Raw genomic sequence first — 24,081 nt, forward strand, 5'->3', positions numbered from 1 at the left:
CACGCCGCAACAGAATTTATTGAAATGAATATATTGGAGGAGCGAGTTGAAAATTTGAATATCAACAGTCGATCAACCAGGAGAGTGCCGCAATACTAGCGAAGTACCCATAAATCAAAACACACTGCCCCTTCTGAAATGTACACTCCCAATAAGCTATACCAAATAGTAATATCATTTACCTAGTCATCAGAAACCGTTCATGCTGCCTAAGAATTTATGTCCTTCCCTTCAAAACTGAACTGTGACCTGGTACATGTAAATCCTATCCCCGCACAACACACCACATATGTTATGCCATCATGTGACAAGCATAAGAATTCCATTATCAACTCTGAGTCACTAGCAAACTACATACCTTATTAGCCAGAAACCTCTTTCTTGCTTCTTTCTAGGAGAAAATCATAACACACAACATGCTCCGTACATCGGTAGAAATTATCCGATTTAAACCATGGTAGAACCCATCATGAACACTTTGAAATCCATTTGCACATAATCAAGCTATTTGAACCGAATTCCTCTAACTTCACCAAGCCACACAGGTTGCCAAATCCGGGAGCATTGCCATGAAACACCTGTAGATACTAGCCACGTCATAAGTACACAAATAACGGATCATACCCATTACTGTGCTACCCCAACCTACTTCTAAACTGTCCTATTTCCCCAAGTCCTTTCCAAATTGCCTTCAAATTGCTATTTTTATTTCCTTATTAGAACACTACTATCCTTAACTAAAACTGGCCCCACGAACTTTAGCATAAAATCACACCGCCCTAAGGTTTATAAGCCACCGAATACCCTTTTTATGTATTCCAAAGGTTCCACAACCAAACATGCTTACTCCGAAGAGACTTTATAGGAACCTAAAACCGTTTCCTTCACCTTCTTGATACTGAGATGCATAATTCACAATGATATGAGATGCAACGAGTCTCAACACCGTTCAATACAACTCCTAGTTTTCTAACCATATTTATAAATCTTGAATCCATTGTAACCATTCTCGAATTAACCGACCAAACGGACCGAAACGATATGTGCCCCATTAGCACATCAACACCCAAGGGAATAAAGAGTAACCCTCACTCCTACGCAACCGAGCAAATTCTCGCTCTATGTACACTACATTCTCTGTGAATAAATACTCAATTATTTTTATGGTCCTCCCATAACTATAGAGTGTAATACAACTTGTGTCCAGAAATTCCTTTACCCGAGTCATCCTCGATCTTGACCTCTGCAAGTCATAACTAATTCACCAGTATACCCCGAACCGAAACTAATACGACCCATAACCGTGCAATCAACTCGTCGATAGCAGACTCCCCCACTTAGCCTTAAGCTACAATTATTTAAAATTAGAACCCGTAAGGATTTCTCCTTCTCAATTACCAAGGTCTCGCACTGTTAACCTTCCAGACTTCTCAAAGTCTTTTATTAAGCCTTTCATGAACATTCTAAATCTTCAGCTAAAATTACACACGCGACCTCCCACCGGATAGCTAGTAATATTCCTCACAAAAGCTTCATCAATATCACGCCACCGCTAGCTGCACATAGGAGATAACTCACATGTGGAATTCCTTACCGACATCTCCCAATGACACTGCACTGAGTGCAACAACCACGAAATTTGTAAATTCTCCTGAGTTCATGCTCGCCCACCATTTATATAAGTCTGCACTTTCCCTATTGACATCAACTGTACGTCAACAATACCTTCCGAACTCAAGTCATATTGCACCTGACACAATAATCAGATCTTCACGCCTCTATTTATTTCGAACACACTCATTTCTGCCTTTTTTTTGTACACTAACCATCACTCCAAATAGAGTATGCAGGTTGATTCACATATTAACACGATTCCAAACCATTCTAAACTTCCTCAAGGCGCACGACTACCCTACTAGTGAATTCATACGCTAATCTGCCACTCTTACTTCGGTTAAATCATTTCCTTTAAGAAACTTCTCAACCTCTACTTCTTCTACTTGACAGGCTAGTACTTCAACCACCGCAAAACACTTTCCGTCATGTCTTCCCTCATACTTTGCTACCCAATTGCTGCTTCAAATCGAAATGTATTTCTGTCACACCTGAACCAATAAAATGTTACCGACTCTAAGTCTCTTCAAAGATTATCTTTCCCGAGCCATCAATATCAAAATACCCATTCGCAACCACCATTACTACACAACCACATACTCTTCTTGAGTTCAAACTCATTGACAGACATGAGAATTTAATATGCCCCAAAATTTAACAACGTGAAAGATCCTTCAAAACATTCACACTAGAGACGGTACATCGCATCAAAACGAAAATCAAGCACCCAATTACCTTCCTTTACATTTAAAGAAAACACTTCTCGTCACGTTCACATAGTTTAACATTTCCCGCAGTTACATCATACTCACCACAAAGCCATTCCACTGCTCATCGAGCCACAATTCAACTCGTAGGGGCCTTAACGGACATATGAGACCAAATGCATATGTTACAACTAAAGCTACCGAGCCAAACTACGGTTTAAACCTAGCCTCAAGTCCTCCAGACTAGCCCATCACCAAAACACATAATACACATCTCGAACCTCGTTCATAGAATCATAAACCGGCGATGCACAACAGATACCGAGCGCTCATGTGCGCATACGAGATGCATGGAAGGAATTAAAAGAGTTATGTCTCAAGCTGAATCATTTTCGCACGATAGAATACAAGAAAGTGAAATTTTCCTAAGGGTTCTGCAGCCTCCTAAAGATAAGTACAGACATCTCCGTACCGATCCGCAAGACTCTACTAAACCCGCTCATGACTCGTGAGACCTATGTAACCTAGGCTCTGATACCAATCTGTCATGACCCAAAACTAACCCTTGTCGTGATGGCGCCTATCGTGGAACTAGGCAAGCCGACTCATTTCCAAAACAAACCGATATTTTCATTTTAAAGATAATTTCAAGGTTATTTGAAATAAAACCTCCATTAAAAGAGATCAAATCAAAGAAAAACATAAGTGCGGAAACGAAAAGCCTGACATCGGGGTGTCACTAGTCATAAGCATCTACTACAATCTGTCTAATAATATCAAGGCTAACTCAGCCCGGAAAATAGCTAAATACAACTAGAGGAAGATAAGAGGGAGAAGAGCAGGGGCTGCGATCGCCAAACAACTACCTTGCTGTCTCCAAGAAAATGTGCAACCAGAACACTCAATAACCGATACCGTATGTAGCTACACCTAAATCTGCACACAAGGTGCAGGGAGTAACGTGAGTACGCCAACTCAGTAAGTAACAACAATAAATAAAGACTGAGCAGTAGTGACGAGCAATAAAGAATATAACGTTCATATCAGGAAATCTCAGTAAAATACCACATGCTTTTAAAAATCAGGATTTGAATCAAACATCTCGTTTAAACGCAGTCCAGTAAAAATCATTTAAAGATATGTTTTTCAAATAAAGGCTCAATGCAAAGGTGAGCAAAAATGATGAAATCATAAGCAGCCCATCGGGTAAAACATCACTCATATACAGCCCCTAGGGCAAACCTCACAGTCACTCGTGCCACTCGAGCATACCTCACAATCACTCTTACCTCCCAGTCACTCAACACTACAATACTATAATCTCTACACAACGCTTCCCTGCCGCCTCACCCCAATGTATGCGGGTGGAGGTGTAATCCCAATCATAATACCATATATAAATTCAAAGCGACATAGTTTTTCATTACATTTAAGGTCGTAATTTATCATATCATTGGAATACTTCATGTTCATGCTCATCATGGAGAAACACAACTCATTACATTAACACATGCATGGTAAACCAATAAGTAGATTTCATTGGCACATGGTCCCAATTTCCTTTCTTAAGGTTCATCATCAATTAGCAGAGGACATCTCCCTTCCATCTCGTTATTCACTCACTTGACATCTTGAGGCCATTAGCTAAGTTCATGGCTCTTGGGGACTTAATGTCGAAGTCTTTTACATTAATTATTTCAGTAGCATACATACTATGATTGAAACCATAGGGACATACAACACCTCATAATTCTCATTTTGACAAACGGCCACATTTCATGTTCATACCATCACTTACTTGTACTTGCCATGGGTAATCATAGGACATCAAGAACATTTAAAATATTTAGGAACCCCATAGCCTCTCCTCATGAGGGCGTAGGAGCTTATAACAAATTGGAAACATAAGTACAAATACATTCATCTCATAACCTTTCACACCATATATCATTTCACAATTACTTTCAACTACTTACAACATCATTATTTCATTGGCTCCCTTGTCCAAACATATTATTCTTCATTTATGGCACTGTGGCCGTATATCATATTCCACACCTTTATTTCTTTACTTTCAAGGATTATCATCATATGGTAACGTAGTTAGGCAGTCCATTAGAACTGTAAAATTGACTAACAATGAGGCCGAGTATGAGGTCATGATTGCAGGTCTCAAACTGGATAAAAGCCTGGGGGCCGAAGTGGTCGAAGCTATATGTGAATCCCTCCTTGCGGTAAATCAAGTCAATGGGACATTCGAAGTAAAAGAAGAACAAATGCGGAGGTACTTGGACAGAAGTACAGGTAACACTACATCAATTCAAGGAATGGACCCTACAACACATACCCTGGGATCAAAATAGCGAAGCCGATGCTCTAGCTAACTTGGGGTCATCGGTTGATGACGATGAATTCAGCTAAAGAACGGTTGTTCAACTCATGAAATCTGTAGTGGAGGAAGGGCATGCCAAAATAAACTCAACAAGTTTGACTTGGGACTAGAGAAATAAGTATATAGATTACTTTAAGACCAGAAAGTTTCCATCAGATCCTAAAGAATCAAAGGCCAGGTTTAGCTTGTCGGATGGCACTTTGTACAGAAGAACACTCGACGGCCCACTCGCCGTATGATTGGGACCGGGAGACACCGAATATTTCTTGATAGAAGTTCACGAGGGCACCTGCGGGAACCATTCGAGGGTAGAGTCATTGGTTAGAAAAATAATCAGGGCCGAATATTACTGAACCGACATAGAGAAAGATGCAAGGGACTTTGTACAAAGATGTGATGGCTGTCAAAGGCATGCACCGATGATCCACCAGCCCGGAGAGCTGCTACACTTGGTCTTGTCACCTTGGCCATTCATGAAATGGGGAATGGACATTGTCGGTCCCTTGCCGTGGGCATACGATATGGCTCAATTTATACTATTTATGGCTGTCTATTTTTCTAAATGGGTCGAAGCTCAGGCGTTCGAGAAAGTCCGAGAAAAAGAAGTTATCGATTTCGTTTGGGACCACATAATATGTTGGTTTGGGATATCGGCCAAGATCGTGTGTGATAACGGGAAGCAGTTCATTGGCAACAAGGTAAGTAAATTTTTTGAAGACCATAAAATCAAAAGGGTCCTGTCAACACCCTATCACCCTAGTGGGAACGGACAAGAAGAATCTACAAACAAGACCATACTCCAAAACCTTAAGAAAAGGTTGCTTGATACCAAAAAAAATGGAAGGAAATTCCCGAGGTCTTGTGGGCATATCGTACGACCTCAAGATCTAGTACCGGCGTCACTGTGTTTTCATTGGTCTACGGTGCCGAAGCACTAATATCGGTCGAGATGGGAGAACCGAGTCTCAGGTTCCGATATGCGGCCGAAGAATCAAACGGTGATGCCATGAACACAAGCCTGGAACTATTGGATAAGAAGCACGAGGATGCCCTAGTCCGGTTGGCCGCCCAGAAACAGCGGATAGAAAGATATTACAATCGAAGAGACAACCCCGACACTTCAATATCGGGGATTTGGTGTTAAGAAAGGTGACAGTGAATATTCGGAACTCGAACGAATGGAATCTAGGACCGACTTTGGAAGGTCCATATCGAGTCATCAGGATTACCGGTAAAGGTTCATACAAACTCAAACCAGGGAACGGTGCACAACTACCGAACAACTGGAATGTGACCCACTTAAAATGATACTACTGCTAAGGTACGACCTCATTCATTTTCTTTTTTTATATATTGCGAATTGGACTAACACTTGCAGACAACAACCAAAAGAGGATGTAGCTGTTAGGTATGAAAGCACGCGTTGAACTCTTTTTCCCTTGAACTGGTTTTGTCCCAAATGGGTTTTTCGCCAAGGGTTTTAACGAGGCAACAGTGGATCTTGCTAACTTAGAATCGAAGACCGATTTAAAATCAGAGTCGATGGTTGCATCAACAATATCCAAGCTCTCTCGAAGATCGACCTTGAATACTGGGGGCCATCGCCCTCGGGTTAAGATTTTTAGCAAGGGATGAAACATTGTGCTTGAACAGCCTTGACTTGGTGGTTAGGATTTATTGTAACGGCCAAACAAACCCTGCCCACGTAGACCACCTCATCCATAACACGAGCTTTTACACGCTTACCATTTTGTATGTTACGAACATAAATGAAAGAAAGTTTCTACCTTGCTTAATACATATTTTTACTTCTTAATAGTATCGAGCCTAAGGGCTATTCCTACCCGGAGACTATAGAGCCCAAGGGCTACCCCTATCTGAGACCAAAGAGCTACTCCCACTCGGGGACTATCGTCCGAGACAAACTCGGATGGCTCGGGTTATCGAAAACTGGAGACACAAAGCCTATTAGGCAGTGCCAGAACATAACATTCTACGGCCACCCTAAAACAGGTTCGGAGACATCCGAAGCTCGTTATCGAAACATAAGGCCTTCAAATAAAATTCAAAACCTGTCAAAAGGTTACCCTCGGCAAAAGCATCGTCTAAGAATACTTAAGCATTTTGGAAAATTCCCAGTCATTTCAAGTCTCTTCGAGTTTTCAAAACCTCGAAAAGCAAATGACTTGTTGCTACGTTATATCCTATGTTAAGACATTAGAAATGTTTGCAAGGTTAGAAGTCATAAAAAGATGCTAAAACAGTTGAGTTTTCCCAAAACAAGGAAAATGTTTTATACATTTCGGAATGTCTTTACAAGTGGCCCATTGCCCTCGGGTTAAGATTTTTAGCAAGGGAGGAAAATTTGTGCTTGAACAGCCTCAACTTGGTGGTTAAGATTTATTGTAAGGGCCAAACGATCAAATAAACCGTCCACACGTAGACCACCTCAGCCATAACATGAGCTTTTACACACTTACCATTTTGTTTGTTACGAATAGAAATGAAAGAAAGTTTCTACCTTTCTTGATACACATTTTTACTTCTTAAAAGTATCGAGCATAAGGGATATTCCTACCCGTAGACTATCGAGCCCAAGGTCCACACGTATCCGAGCCCAAAAGGGCTACTCCCACTCAGGGACTGTCATCCGAGACAAAACCCGGAGACACAAAGCCTAGTTTGTAGTGTCTGAACTTAAAAGGCTACAGCCACCCTAAAAACGGTTCGGAGACGTCCGCAGCTCGTTATCGAAAAGTAAGGCCTTCAAATAAAATTCAAAACTTGCAAAAAGGTTACCCTCAGCAAAAGCATCGTCTAAGAATACTTAAGAATTTTGGAAAATTCCTGGTCATTTCAAGTCACTTCGAGTTTTCAAAACCTCGAAAAACAAATGACTTGTTACTATGTTATATCCTATGCTAAGGCTTTAGAAATGTTTGCAAGGTTAGAAGTCATAAAAAGATGCTAAAACAGTTGAGTTTGCTGAAAAGGGAAAATTTCTATACATTCCGGAATGCCTTTACAAGAGGCCCAACAAAAACCGCCTCAACAAATGTATGTACAAGATACAAAAAACAAAAACAAAAATAAACCTAAGGCATCTATGCCTGATCTTCACCGGAACCCGACCAGTTACCAGCACCGTCGGGGCTTTCGGATTCTTCAGAGCCCTTGGAGCCCTCTTCATCTTCGGGATCAGATAGCTTCTTGGCCTCGACCTCAAGTCTTTTTGCCTCCTCGATCTCGGAAGATAGGTCGAAGCCCCGAGCATGAATCTCTTCGAGGGTCTCCCTTCGGGATACCCGCCTCACGTAATCAACAGTGGTCTTCAGGCTGGCCTCGGCTGCTTCGACATCGGTCGTATACTGGGCCACCATCTCTTTAGCATCGGTGGAGGTAGTGCACAGTCGAGCCTTTATAGCTTCACATTCACTGCCGAGGGCACCCCGCTCTACCAAAGCCGAGCTCAATTGCGCTCGGAGTTCATCGTTCAGCTGGGACAACTTATCGGCTTTCTCTTTTGCCACTCGAATTTGAAGCTCTACCGATGCCAACCGGTCCATTTTGATCTTCCAACCATCGGCCATGGCTTGGACCTCATTCATTTCGGCTCGGAGTTGGTCAATCCGGTCGATCTTCTGCTGAACCTGCTAGGTTTGGCCATTAGTCCCCATGGATAAGTCCTCATCGCTAACTTCAAAAACCTTTACTTGATCGACCAAATTAGTGTGTTCCCCCCTCAGGGTCGAAGCCTCCTTTTGGGCCCCGTCCAGGCTAGCCTGAAGGTCTTTGAAGGCCCCATTGTGGTGCTCACTGAGAATCTTGTACATGTCCCTTTTTTGGGCAAGCTCCTTAACCTCGAGCTCGAGCTGGTAGACCTCGGCCCGATGCTGAAGGAAGCTCTCATAATGAAGTATAGAGGCCTACAAATGGATGAAAAAATATGAGAAGTATAAAAACCTAAGTAAAGGTTCGAAGTGTCATAATGATGCCTTACTCGATTCAGCGCTTGTTGCGCCTCATTGAAAAGGCATGGCACATCAACCTCATTCAACTTTGTCTGGTCCTCCTTAGTCACCAGGAATCGGAGGTAGCTCGACTCCCACGGGAGCTGAAAGAACCCGGGCATCTTTAGGGACAGTGATGATTATCGACCTCTTGCGGCCGGGATCCATACTCGGGGTGGGGAAGTAGTTGATTAATTTTGGGCTCGAATTCAACCCACCGACTTTTGAAGATGGATCCTTTCTCGGCACTTCTAGGTCTCCCAACCCGGAAAAGTCTTCCAAAACGGCTGAATCCATGCCGTCGAAAAAGGAACGGAGGGGGTCGTCTGCAGCACGAGCCCCTTCGTTAGACCGCTCTTTCACCACTTGCGAGCATGGATTCGGTGTACGAGGGCGACCCTGAAAACTCTATTACACCGGGCAGAGCGGAGCCGACGTCCCAAGGGGTCTCAACTCTTGTCTCCATATCGGTCTCCCACACCTGAGGGAGATCGGCCCATGGGCCACAAAAATATAATCTTCCTCGGGCTCATCCCTGTGCAGAAGAAGTGAGTCCAAGTTCGGTGCTCGGGAACCAGAGCCTTTCTTTGGCCTACGAGCCAATCTCTTTTTGGGCCTCACCGCATAGCTAGGGGAGTCTGAAGCTTTTCTTTTCTTCTTCTTCTTTTCCCACGTTGCAGACCTGAGCTGCCCCAAAGCGGAGGGATCAACGGACGAGGGCATGTCCTCGTCTCCTTCTAAAGGCCTAAGATCAGTGGTCTTAGGCAAACCTTCAAAAAGAAAAGAGGAAAAAAAATGAGAATATGATGCAAAAAAGGGAGCCTAATGTTACTTGTTCGGGAGAGAGGTCTTACCATGAGAAAAAGGCATCTGCTAACAAATGCCCTCGATCCACTCCTTGAACCGAGGGATGCATTTGGGACTCGGGCAACAACTGCATTACCATAAGTACTAGTGAGGAAAAAGGAGATAAACATAAAATTAATGTTTAAAGGAAAGTTGTACTTATGAGATGCATTCCACTTCTCGGGGAATGACATGAACTCGGGGGGGATCAAGTCTTCGGTCTTCACCCGAACGAAGCATCCCTGCCAGCCCCGATCCCGGTCCTCATCGATACTTGAGAATGGGGCTTTGCTGGCTCGGCGTGTGAGCTTTATTAGTCCCCATCAGAAGATTCAAGAACTGCATAGGTGGAGTAGGTGATCGATGGTGAACCGACGGGATTCGGTCTTGTTCATGAAGTAACGAAGGAGGATCACGATCCTCCATAGTGATGGATGGATCTGACCGAGGCACACTTCGTACCTCTTGCAGAAGTCCAGGATAACCGGGTCCACCTGGCCCAATCTGAAGGGATAAGTGTAAATACTTAGATACCCCTCCACATGGGTAGTGATAGCGTCCTCAGGCCCGGGGACTACTATGTTCTTACCCTCCTAGTTGCAGTCCCCTCGGACTACGAGAAGGACGTCTTCAGTAATGAAGCATATATACCTTGATGCTCTTTCACCCCGGCCTTGCACCGATGAGGGCTTTTCAACCTTAAAGTCATATGTAATTTAGCAGCCCCCAGGAATGAACATTTTCAAGGGAGGCTCGGGAGCCGGTTCATTGGTAGTCGCGCCATGAGTAGACATCTCGAGGATGACTATATCGGGAGTGACGACCCCAATTTCAGCTGTCGGTTGGGAAGAAGAGGAAGAAGCGACTTGTTGAGGAACATATTTGGATGTTTTAGCCATTGTTATCTGAAAAAGCTTAAAAGGTCTAAGAAAAGATTTTGAAAAATTTTAGTCAAGTGTACTGATTTGGGTAAAAACTAGGTAAAAGCCTGGATATTACTGAGAAATCTTGAAGAACGGAGGTAAAGATATGAATGTATGAAGAAGGTTAGTAACAGCTTTGAGAATCGAAGGTAGAAGTTTGGACAAACAGTGAAAAATGAACAAGGAATGGAAGCTTTTATAGAGGTTTTGTGACGCTTCGCGTTCAGAGGTGACCTGCCGATGGCTGACACGTGTTCGAAGTCAGAACGACGTAAATCTCGGCTCGTATCAGCAGGAAATCAGTGATTAGTGAAACGGGGGATTTTTTTACCTTTCTTAGAATTGTACTTAGGGTAAAATTTCCCTACTATATAAAGGTAAAAACTTATTATTCATGACACATTGTAACATGCATACCAAGGCAATAAACTGTTATTCTCTCTATTATTCAAAGTTCTTACTTTTGTTCATCAGTTCTTCATTAGTGTGAGCTCGGGATCGAGGGCAGCTACTTTGTTATGCTGTTATTGAGTCCGGGATCACTCTCATTATTCGGTTTGGCAATTTATCACATTTTTTATCTGCTTAATCTAATGTCATTAATTATTTGTATTGAATTAATTCATATATCCTTAAAACCACCTCTAAATTCAATTGTTATCCGTTTTTTAAATTTCTTAGATTCGCTCAAGGCTTGCCCCACTATGACACACTTGAAAAATTCCGTGATGCACAGATGAAAAGCTCTCGTCTTTGATGCAGTTACAAGCGCCTGACTAAGCATCCCAAGCAAGCCTGACGCTGCCGATCAATAATTTTTATAATTTGTCGTGTGCAAAATTCTAGACTCACTGTTGGTAACAAATATGCTCAAGAATAGTAGAACTGATAACTACAAGTGGCTGATCATCTTGCTAAGCTTGCTACATCCAGCTCTGAAAAGAAGATTTACCTCTCTTTTCAACAGCTTGCTAGTGGTACAAAAGGCCCCTCATCTTGGACAAATTTCAATGCCTACCATAAGGACAAAATATGATAAAGCAAAACTTTTTTGTTAGTTAATCTTGCTTAGTCTATCTTTAGTCGAACAGGGGAGTAACGTTATAATACATCTCCTGTTCTTTTTGAAGGACACCCTTTGCCCTTGTTTGTAATCTTTGGAGGTAAGGCCACATCCCCACTATCATTTCAAGATTAATACAACAGTTCCAGTTAAACTGGATAATTATATTTTAAAAATGTGAAAATTTCCTTAAGTTCACGCGGGAATTCTTCTTTAGCTAATTAAGTCTTACTCCTCAAAATCCTTTTTTTTTTTTTTTTTTATCTATCTTAAATAACTTGCTTATTTTGAGCCAATGTGCCGCATATAATTCTGATTGTAAAACATAGTTAGGTTTTAATTTCATATTATAACTTACTATTGTTTTTCAGATGTTAATTTTTTTTATTTTGATCTCTAGCTTTCAAATATTTTTATATTTTCATCCATGAATTCCATATTAAAACAATGTCATTCTTTTATGTTTATTGGTGAAGGAATCTAATTATCTTCAATGAATAATGGTTTTAGCGATTAATTTTATATTTTAGTAAGAGTTTTAGTGACTAATTATATGCCACGACCCAAAATCTATTAAAGGTCGTGATGGCGCCGGACACCGCTGTCAGGCAAGCCAACACTAAATACTTAATTCATGTCTCATTTTAATATTTTTAAAATCATAGTTTTTCCCTTCAATTAAATAGTAGAAGATGGAGTTTACAAAATACATAATAATATCTTTAAAAGTTTCAATACAGTGCAATCCATAATCATCCCAAAATCCGATGTGACAAGTGTATAAGCATTAATTAGGAATGTAAAATAAAATATAACAGCTGTCCGGAATACAAATTGGACATGAAAAATGTAAGTACTGTGAGGGAGACTTTGTTGGCTGCGGATCGTTGTATAGAATGCAGCTCACCTAAGTCTCCGCCATAATCGCGCCTCTGCGCCCACAAGGCCGCTAAACATATGTGTACCTGCACAAAAATGTGCAGCAAGTGTAGCATGAGTACGTAAATCAACACATACCTAAGTATCCCGCCTAACCCCGAAAAAGTAATGACAAGGGGTCGACTTCGACACTTGCTAGTGATCCAATAATATCAGGTAAAGTAAAGAAGTGAATGAATATGAGACATAGTAAATATATGAAACAAACAAGTATAAAATACATAGTATAATTTTCCTCTTTACAATTTACTCACGCTCTCAACTAGCAAGTTCCTTCCATAACCAGAGCATATATATAGATATAGTGGATTTCATCAAAGAGGTTGTCATAATCCAAATCAGGAAAAAACCCTCAGATACACTGGCTTCTTGCCAAACGTTACGCATGATTTCATGAGGATAATATATATATATATAGAAAATGTCGAGGAGTACGGCCTGATCCAACATAAAAGTAAATTGCGCACTGCCAAGGGTCGAACGGCGCGAACCATAGATGCATCTATTAACCTGCCGAGGCGAACGGCCCGCTCCCATGAGAGTGTGGTACATAAATCCTGCCAAGGCGAACGGCCCGATCTCATAAGAGTGGTAGAAGGAAATACCCCGCTCGCGAATCATACGTACGACGCGGTCAATTATAAATTTAAGAAATCTCCCTGCTCGCGGATCATACTTGCGACGCGGTCAAATAAATATTTAACATTAAAATCATATCTTTTTCTTGATTATTTTCAAAATAAAGAAAATTTAATTTGTAGCTTTTTAAGAAAATTACCCGGCTCGCGAAACATACATGCAACGCGGTTACACATAGATTTCTTAAGCTATTATAGCATTACTCAATCCTTTTCGAAATTACAAAGTTCAAACGAACCCTTTTAAATCTTACGTTCTTCAATTTCATCTCCTTTCAAAAACATTTAATAAGCAAACTCAATCTCGCTCCCTCTCAAGGCAGACAATAAACATAAATCAATGACAGTATCAACAAGGCATGATGTGAGCCTAAAACTACCCGGACATAGGCATAGTGTGATGACCCAAAATATTATTTTTAAATTTAATAATTAATTTTATATTCTAAGACATCAAAAATCACTATTTATCATTCCTCGACTTGCGTGCATAGTCCGTAAAAATTTTCGGAATGTTTTTAGGTGAAAAATAAATTAAAATGTGAATTAGAGCTTTAAAACTCAACTGAGTTGACTTTTGTTAATATTTTGAGCAAACTGACTCCGACCAGTATTTTGATAGTTCCGGTAGGTCCGTATCGTGATTTGGGACTTAGGCGTATACCCGAAATCAAATTCCGAGGTCCCTAGCCCGAGATATGAAATTTTGATAAAAAAACTAAATTCCAACAGCCCGGAATAGAATGTCAAATTATGTGCAGACGACCCCGGAATAGAATTTTGATAATTCCAACAGCTCCGTATGGTGATTTTGGACATAGGAGTGTGATCGAAATTTTATTTGGAAGTCCGTAGTAGAATTAGGTTTGAAATGCCAAAAGTTAAATTTTTGGGAAGTTTGATCGGAGGGGAGGGTGACTTTTTGATATCTAGGTCGGAATCTGATTCTGGAAATTGGAATAGGTCTGTTATGACATTTATGACTTGTGTGCAAAATTTGAAGTCATTCCGAATTGATTTGATATGTTTCGGCACAAGATACAGAATTTGAAAGTTCAAAGTTCATAGATTTTGATTTGAGGTGCGATTCATCGTTTTGATGTTGTTTGATGTAGTTTGAAGCCTCGACTAAGTTCGTATTGTATTTTGGGACATGTTGGTATAATTGGTTAAGGTCCTGAGGGTCTCGGGTGGATTTCGGAAGGTAAACGGAATGGATTTCGGACAGAAGGCTGCTGGAAATTTCTGTTGCAGAAATTTCGCCAGAAAATTCTGGTGCATGGAGAAAAATTTGGAAGCTTATATCGCACAATCTATAAGAAATCAAAACAATTTCATAACATGAAAGTTATAGCTCTTTGATTCTAGTTTCCAGAAAGTTAAACCACTCATCATTTGGATATTTGTACAGAAAGTTATGATGGAATGAATGAAAGCTGGTAGAGCAGTTTTGCAGGAAAGTTTTGATGTGTGGAGCCGAATTTGGAAGCTTATAGCTCGAAATTCATAAGATCAGAAAATTTTCAAAACATGAAAGTTATAGTCGTTTGATTCTAGGTTTCAGAAAGTTATACCATTCATCATTTGGACATTTGTACATAAAGTTATGATCGATTAAAGGAAAGCTGGTAGAGTTATTTCTGGTGGACTTTTAGTGACAAAAATGGACTTTTAGTGACGGAAAATGGACTTTTAGTGACGGATTGGCAGAAACTTAAGGACCAAAAATGGTCATTTCATTCATTTCGTTTTGGATTTTTGGAGCACGGTTCTTAGGCGATTTTTGAGCGATTTTCACGGGAAAATATTGGGGTAAGTGTTCCTTATCCTATATTGATTATATTTTATGATTCCATACTCATTTACATCATGAATCCGTGAATTTATGAAAGAAAAATCAAGATTTTTGCAAAATCTTTCAAAAACGAAAATTTAAGATTTGGAGGTCGAGTTGTTATCGGAATTTGGTAAAATTGGTATGGATGGACTCGTAATTGAATGGGTTGTCGGATTTTGTAAGTTTCGTCGGATTCCGAGATGTGGGCCCCACGGGCAAATTTTGAGTTAATTTCGGATTTTATTGAAAAAGATGTAATATTTTCTTATGAAATTGATTTCTATAATTTTTGTTGACTATATCAAATTAATTATGACTAGATACGAGTCGATCGGAGTCGGAAAATCGAGAAAAAAGCATAATACTTGATTAAATTGGAGCAAGTCGAGGTAAGTGACTTGTCTAACCTTGTGTGGGGAAATTTTCCCTAGGATTGATATTAATGTGATTATTGAATTGTGTTGAAAGTCGTGTACATAAGGTAACGAGTGTGTACACGGGCTAAATGTGAAGGATTATATTTTTAAATTGTGTAGATCATTGTTGTGCATTTATTAAAATATTCTATCTTGTTATATTCTTCATCATTGATTAAAATATTTATATTTTAAATTTGTTTAACCTTCTCCAGCTAATGATTTTATCTGTTTAGTTGGAACTTTATTTCTTTTATTCTGTGCATTATTTGAAGGTTGATTTTCTTTAAATTAAACATTATTAATTTGAAGTATTCGGTATTTTTAAACTTGATATTGAAGCAACGTGTTAAAGATTTTGAAATATTATTTTCCTGAATTATTTACTCCTGAATATTTTTGTAAGTTTCTGTACTGGTTGTGATGGAGCAGTGAGCTCTTTATTATGGAAAAATATTGTTGTTGAATTATTTTGGCAAGTTAAATTATTTGAGCACTTGAGGTGCAAATTGTGATAAATTGAGATATTGATACGCATGCGGTGGTATAAGGTCTGGGTGTTAAAACGCATGCGGTGAGATAAGGGTGGCTTGATACGCGTGGCTAGTAGGGGTAACTACTAGAAGTCATGCGGTGTGATAAGGGTGGCTAAAACGCGGGATGCTATTTCGGAAAAAATATTTTCTTTAAATAAATTGTGAAGGTTCCTGCGGTGGTATAAGGAAATGAGATATTGTGAATTTGTTTATGATTTGGGACTACGAGGCGGTACCTCGGGAGTGCCCTTATTGATATTGATTTATGGCCGCATTTGCCTTTGATTATTGTGTGATTTTCTTAAAGTTGAAAAGGATTTTGTTTTGTTTCAACGAGGTATTTATTTGCCATTATTTGATGTAATTAAATGTGACATACTACTTGATTCATTTCCATTGTCATTTTATCTTATAATATTATTTAAACATTTTACCATGCCATTATTTATTCTTCGGTAGGGCCTGACCTGACCTCGTCACTACTCTACCGAGGTTAGGCTTGGCACTTACTGGGTACCGCTGTGGTGTACTCATACTAAGCTTCTGCACATCTTTTTGTGCAGATCCAGGTACATCTTATCAGACCACGCATCAGTAAACTAGCTATACAAGTAGACTTCGAGGTATATCTGCCAGCGTCCGCAGACTCCGGAGTCCCCTTCTATCTTACTATGTTGTCTTCCTTATTTGCTTTAGACTATGATGTATAGAGACATAGAGAATAAATTCTTAGAAGCTTGTGACTTATTTCTACCGGGTTTTGGGAGTTGAAATTGTTTGAATTGTAGTTTATTTATTTCAGATATTTATTATTATTCTGCATTAATAGGCTTACCTGGTCTTAGAGACTAGGCGCCATCACGACATTCTACAGAGGAAATTTGGGGTCGTGACACATAGCTAGTAGCTACGTATGGACTCTCATCACCTCGTGTGTACATAGCCCCCACAAATAGAAGCACACAATAATTTAGTTCACCTATGGGGTTAATTCCCTCTTACAAGGTTAGAAAGGAGACTTACCTCGTCCCGAAGCCTACTTCCCAAATACAAGAACGCGCCCAAACCTCCAAATTTGACGCCAAACGACTCGAAACTTGTCAAACATTACATAAACTAGTCAATCTATGCTCAAAAGTTCATATTTCCACTATTAAGGTGATTACCAGACCCAAATTACAAGATTCCTAAAATTCACCCCCCCCCCCCCCCCGGGCCCACGTACTGGGATTCCGGAAATTTTCGAAGAAAGTTGTTTCCCATAACCTTATGAACATGAATATATGATTTCTACTAAATTCCATAACAAATCCCATGGTTAAATCTCATTTTTATCAAAAACCTAGGTTTTCACCTAAACCCATGATTTTCAATAATTTAACATGTTATAATCTACCCATAAACTATGTATTTAACTCACATTGTGTAGAAATTACTTATCTCAAAGTGCTAAGTGAAATCCCCTCTCTAAGAGCTCCAAGAATCGCTCAGCAATGGAAGAAACGAGCTAAAATAGCCTAAGTCCCGTTTTTAAAAAGTTTCTGCCCAGGTCTGCCTTCTTCGCGATCGCGGAAGACGCCTCGCGATCGCGAAGGCAAACGTCCTAGGCCCAGGAAATTTACCCATCGCGAACGTGACAGGAGCAACGTGAACGCGGAGGTTCGCTTAGCCTACTCTACGCGAATGCAAGGGCTTCTTCGCGAACACGAGGGCTTCTTCGTGAACACGAAGAACGAACATCAGCCACTCAGCTCAGCCTCTTCTATGCGAACACGGGCCAGGTCACGCGAATACGAAGGCTAGAGGGCCCAGACCTCCGCGAACGCGGTCCTGCGCACGCGAACGCGAAGGGCAAAAGATCCCCAGCCCACAGTACCCCAAAACCTTCATCGCGAACGCGAGGGTGTGACCGCGTTCGCGAAGAAGTAAACCAGAAGTAGAAATTTGGTGTGTTTCAACTACTCCAACAAGTCTATAAACATAATACGGACTTGTTCGAACTCTTGAAATGGGTAAAACAATAATAAAATCAAGAATCACACCCCAAAACCAAATTGAATCAAACTTTGAACTTCAAGTTTCTAAATCGCTTAGAACGCGTCGAATCATACTTAGACTACTCGGATTGACACAAAATTTTGCGTGCAACTCTTAAATGATATTACAGATCTACTCCATCTTTCAGAATAAGATTCCGACCCCGATATCAAAAAGTCCACTTCCTGTCAAACTTTTCAAAAAACTTCAAATTTCTAGCTTTAGCCAAATGACTCCAAAATGACCTACAGACCTCTGAATCCACTTCCAGACGCGCTCCAATACCAGAATCACCATACAGAGCTATTCCCTGACTCGGAATTCCAAACAGACATTGATAACATTGAAATGCACTTCAACCCAAATTTATGAAATTCTTCCAAAATGCCAAGTTCCACAATAGGCGCCGAAAGGCTTCCGGATCATCCAAAACCCGATCCGGACATACGCCCAAGTCCGAATTCATCATACGAACCTGTCGGAACCTTCAAATCCCGATTCCGAGATCGTTTACTCAAAAATCGAACCTTAGTCAATTCTTCCAACTTAAAGCTTCCGAAATGAGAATTTTCTTTTCAAATCAACTCTGAACTTCCGAAATTTCAATTCCGACCACGTGTACCAGTCCTAATACCTGAAGTGAAGTTGCTCATAGCCTCAAACTGCTAAACGACGTGCTAGAACTCAAAACGACCGGTCGGGTCGTTACATTATATATTGTAGGAAGAGTTGTTGATTTATTTACTTGTTTATAGGCGTTTAATGATGGAACTGTATCATATATATGAGTTGTTTCTTTAGTAGGAGTATTAAGCCTTTTTCTTTTCTTTTTTTCATTTATCAGAAGTCTAATTGCAATCCCAAAAAAAAAAAGGTTTACTAGCGGCTTTGCTTAAAAAATAGTAATGAAAAAAAAAAAGACCAGTGGCAGAACTAATTGAGTCGAAGGACTAAGTGTGTTGAAAGAGGTTCTATTGAATCCTCTTCGTGAAAACTTACATTGAACAAATAGGTAAGAATAATTTTTTTTGTATATACGTGAATTACTGAATTCCCATGATAGTTAAGTCTATTAATCATTCGCTATGCAAATTTGCATTTTCTCGATTCTTTTGTTATAAATTCTGGCTCAGCCACTATGTGGCTGTTGTTGATTTAGCATGAAGTCTTTTCTAACGCCTTACACATAGATGGTGATTCGTGTGGCTAAGGATATTATATCACCCTCAATCTTTTGGCTTAGCATATACGCTGGTTTAGGAAGATGGGATATGTGTCTTCATAGGCATTTTCTCGGTGAGTCTCAGGGCGAGCTCCAGGGTGAGGCGGGTTAAAAAAGCACCAAGGCGGACTAGCGGGGCGTAAGTATTGAGGGTATTAGTCTTAATTTTTCGGGCGTTGGCGTAACTGGTAAGTTACTGTCATGTGACCAGGAGTCACGGGTTCAAGCCGTGGAAACAGTATCTTGCAGAAATATAGGATAAGGTTGCGTACAATAGACTCTTGTGGCCCGACTCTTCCCCGGACCTTGCGCATAGCGGGAGATTAATGCACCGAGCTGCCTTTTTTTTTCTTCCTTCCGGGCATTCCGCTTAAGCGTATAAAATCCCAACTTTCCAAACGTTCATTTAGGGGGTAAGCCCTGAAAACTTCCCCAAAATTAGAAACCAAATTGCTTAATAAGTCTTTTTAATACTTAAATACTCAAAATTTTAACACGTCAGTTTGTCTTTAACCTTCTGTTTGTATTATATAATAATGATTTTTTGTGTGTTTAGTTTTTTAGTTTTAGATTTTCAAACAATAACTTTATAGTATTATTTTTATTTTTATTCTTTGAGTCATTAATTGTGCCCTATCCTTTTTACGCCTCTAGCCTCTAAGTATGTCCTATCACAACTCTGCTATAGGTATAACGCATTTTTACGTCTTTCACACTTTTCAAATATGAAAAATAAGTTTTCAAAGGTTTTTGCATATGTTACAGAATTAATTAGTTTTACCTCACAAAACAGAAAAAATTAAAATTAAAATTAATTTCTCTTTTAAAAAAAAATTCAACGTTATAATTTTGGTAAGGTATAATAAGTAAATGGAAAAAGGGTCAAATATACCCCTCTACTTTGGCATATTGTTCACATCTACCATTCGTTATATTATTAGGCCATATATATCCTTACCGTTAGAAAACCTTTTAAAAATACCCTCCACCTAACGAAAAATATCAAATTAAAAAAAGATCATTTTAAAAAAATACATTAACCCACAATCCGTTAAACCCATCATATAAAAATACAGAGCCTAGATTTCTGAGACGTCTTAACACATTTTATTCATTTAGAGAGAGTGAGAATGATGGTGGCGGTAGGATTAGTAAAAACTTATATTTTGGTTCTTAGTTGTTCATGGTGGTATTAGGATGTCATGTTATCACTTTCGGTTGTATTTTTGTGTGGTTATAATATGGCATCCCATTGTATAATGTACTGCACACTTGATATTTGGTTTGTATGTTGGTAACAACTGATATATACTTTAATAATACTTGTATTTGGTTAATACATGAAGTTAGTGTGTTTATGTTTGTTGAGTTACTTTCCAACTTAGTGGTGTGCTTTATTTTATTTTTGATAAATTTCTTAGACTGTAGCTTGATATTAAATTGAATCTCCTATAATGATTTTATAATTTTTGTTCATTATAAGTTCAGTTATTACTAAGAATTATGAGCATCACACCCCATAACTTGGACTCTAACTTTGGTTCTTAAGGCGTGATTTTGCGATACTACTCGTAGCTCAAATGCTTAAAGTAGAATAAGAAAATCATAGTGCGTAAATATTCATCAACAAAGGCTCACAATTGGAGGAAGAAATACCTCGGTAGCTGCCTTAAAACTTCAGAATTGTTAACTTAATAAGATATTATAAATATTCAAGTCATGGTGGAAAGAAAATCATGGTGAATACTCGGTACAGTTCGACAGGACGAAAAAAAAATAAAGAGAAAAGGTAGAAGAAGAAAAACAATTTTGGAAAAGGTAGAATATAATGAACTACAATAAGGATATTAAAAGAATTGTGATTAAATATATAAATGAATATATGTTTGTCGGTAGTTTTATATCTTTCACTTCTTCAGTTCAACAAGTGACTACGAAAGAGATGACTAATCTTTGAAAAAAAGTGCAATAAATAAAAGGGGTTTAACGGGTTATTAATGGATATAAAAAATAAGTCTTTTTTTAATTTGGTGGCTTTCCGTTAGGTGGAGGGTATTTTTAAAATGTTTGGCTAACGGTAAGGGTAGATTTGGCCTAATAGTATAACTTTCGTCACAAACCCACTTAAAAGGTAAAAATAGCACGGGCTAGCTATTTTTCGGACTGGTAATTCAAAAATAATCAGTGTTTGCAAAGTCATTGAAAAATAACCACTATTTTGCTGCAACACGGACCGATCCAGCATAATATACTGGAGATTGGTGCACCTGTGTATGAACTTCCAGCATATTATGCTGGAACTCCAACACGCAAAAAGTTCCAGCATAATATACTAGAGATTGGAGCACCTGTGTATGAACTTCCAGCATATTATGCTGGACCGGTATATTATACTGGAACTCCAGTATATTATACTAGAACTCCAGTATATTATGCTGGAATATTTTCCGGATTTCAAACAGTGTTTTCGTTCAGATTTATCTTTACATGAAAAGTGGCTAAATTTCGATTACTTTTGAAACTGTGGTTATTTTTCAATTACCAATTATAAACATGACTATTTTTGAATTTCTTGGGGATATTTTTAACCCTTTTCCGTGAAGAAATAGAATACCCGAAGGAAAAGAAAGGTTTTGCCGAACACCGAAAAACACGTATGGCTAAACCCTAGAGGAACTTCTTCAGTCGACAAACACTTTCCCCAATGGCTTCTTTCCTTCCTGAAGAAATTATCTATCATATATTTTCTTGGCTTCCTGTTGAGTCTTTAATGCGTTTTAGGTGCGTTTTCAAATTTTGTAACTCTCTTGTATTTGATCCATCTTTTGTAGACATCCATCAAAGGCACTCTATATCTCGTCCTCATAAAACTAAATTCCTGACAAGTTCAGGGTATGGAAAAAATTTGTACACCATAGATCAGGCCTCTTTTCTTCGTATTGCGGAGATAAATGAAACTAGATATCCAAGATTTGGTTATGTTAAAGGTTTGTTCTGCTTGTGGGGTTCATGGGTGCAGCCCCCTGTTATTTATAATCCCATTACAAGAAAAGTAATATCTCTTCCTTCCCAAAATTTCCTTGAAAAAAGAACGGTTCATTATTGTTCGTTAGGTTTCGAACCAGAGAAAAAGAAGTACAAAATTTTGATGATTACACATGTTCGCAGTGCACCCTCGCGATACTGGGTTTTCACTCTAGGCTCAGCTGAATCATGGAGAGAGATTAAAAGTGCACCCGCTTCGTTATCTCTGATTTTTATTAATGGAGGAGTTTGCATTGATGGAATTAGCTATTTCTTCGGTTGTTACAAGGGTAAAGCATGCATAGCGGAATATAATGTTAGAACTGAAAATTTCAGGATTATCTCCTTGTGGAAAGACGAATATTATATTCCTACATTAAATTATTATAACTTGATAGAATTGGAGGAAAAATTGACAGCCATTGATCATTCAAGAATGGAAATGGGAGAGATGGATTTTTGGATTTTAGAGAGTTCTGAAAGTAGTGAATTATGGGTGAAGAATACTATTGCCTTTCCCCAAATGTATTTGGAGGCAGAATACGTATCTTGCTTTTGCTGTAGTTATACTCCTAATGGTGAGATCGTGTTCATCGTTAACTTCGGACGCGGACCAAAATGGATTTTATTTTATGATTGGAAGAAGAAGAGTTGGAGAGATATTGAAATTAAGGAGATTACAGAAGAAATTGATATCATTGGTGTCTATGGTAATGTAGATGGCCTCTTGCCGTTTATGTATTGCTAGTTTTGAAATAGGAGTATAACTATTCTTTGTCCTAATTCTTATGGAAGACATTATCTCTGTTGGTGAAAAAGTATTCAGCAACAGATTAGAGTCTTAATTTTTTGTATTTTGATCTGTTTCGTTATAAATTTCTCATTTTACTTTGTGATCTATCTTTTTATTTCTTTCTTTTGTTTGGTTTTGTTTTTGTATGCCTTCGGCCAGCAAGAAGTGTTCAACCAAATTTATCTCATTGTGGAATAATAAGCATCAGATGAGGATAGAGTTAAATTTTGACCTGGTACAACTTGATGGTACTCACTCCGTTCCAGTTTATGTGAACCTATTTCCTTTTTGATCCGTTCCAAAAGAAATTACCTCTTTTTGAATTTGAAAACAATTTAGCTTAAATTTCCAATTCTACCCTTAATGAGAAGCTTTTATAACCATACAAATACTCTGGACCCCTTTTTGACTTCTTTAGGACCACAAATTTCAAAAGTTTTCATTTTTTTTCTTAAACTCCATGCTCAGTCAAACAGGTTCACATAAATTGGAATGGAGGTAGTATTAGTTTGGCTCTGATTTTTTGGTATGTCGCTCCTCTTGAAGTCTAGTTTCTATAGAATCAAGTGACTTGTGTTTGAACTTATTTATGGAGATTTAGCATCTTGCTGTTGTTGTAGTGCTTTCTGGAAAGGAGATATTAATTAACTCAAGAATCAAGGAAAATGGGATTTTTTTTGGGTCAAAGGTTCCCTCTAAGCGGATAAATAGATATGTCAAACATGTACAAAGAGGGGGACTAGGCAAACCTCCTCAATACAGGTAAAATTTGACTAGATCATAAAAGAGAAAAGAAGAGGAGGATTGCTCCTTACACTTGAGCTCACAAAAATTAGAGAACTTGGTAAATACATGAGGAAAATTCAGCCGGCGTCAAATATAAAATTGCCCTTCTTAACTCTGAATCTAATGCTGGGTATCCCAACTTAATCATGCTTCAATGTGGATATACTCTGAGGTGGTAGGCTTATAGCCTCAGTGAAGAACATGTCTCTTTTGGTATGTTCAGCTAGGTTGGCAAGGAGATATGCAGTAGAGTTTATTGGAATTGGCCTTGCAAACTCATTTGTTGCACTTGTCTAAT

General features: G+C 39.0%; 1 protein-coding gene across 1 annotated transcript; it reads left to right on the forward strand.

Annotated features, from left to right (window-relative positions):
- Positions 1-21,811: 21,811 nt before the first annotated feature.
- On the forward strand, positions 21,812-23,046 carry LOC107800445 (putative F-box protein At1g19160). The gene has a single exon (XM_016623616.2). The coding sequence runs from the start codon at positions 21,885-21,887 to the stop codon at positions 22,950-22,952; it is 1,068 nt and encodes a 355-aa protein (XP_016479102.1). The 5' UTR covers positions 21,812-21,884; the 3' UTR covers positions 22,953-23,046.
- Positions 23,047-24,081: the final 1,035 nt, after the last annotated feature.

This window comes from Nicotiana tabacum, chromosome 24, assembly GCF_000715075.1.
Source record: "Nicotiana tabacum cultivar K326 chromosome 24, ASM71507v2, whole genome shotgun sequence".
NCBI classification, from domain to species: domain Eukaryota; kingdom Viridiplantae; phylum Streptophyta; class Magnoliopsida; order Solanales; family Solanaceae; genus Nicotiana; species Nicotiana tabacum.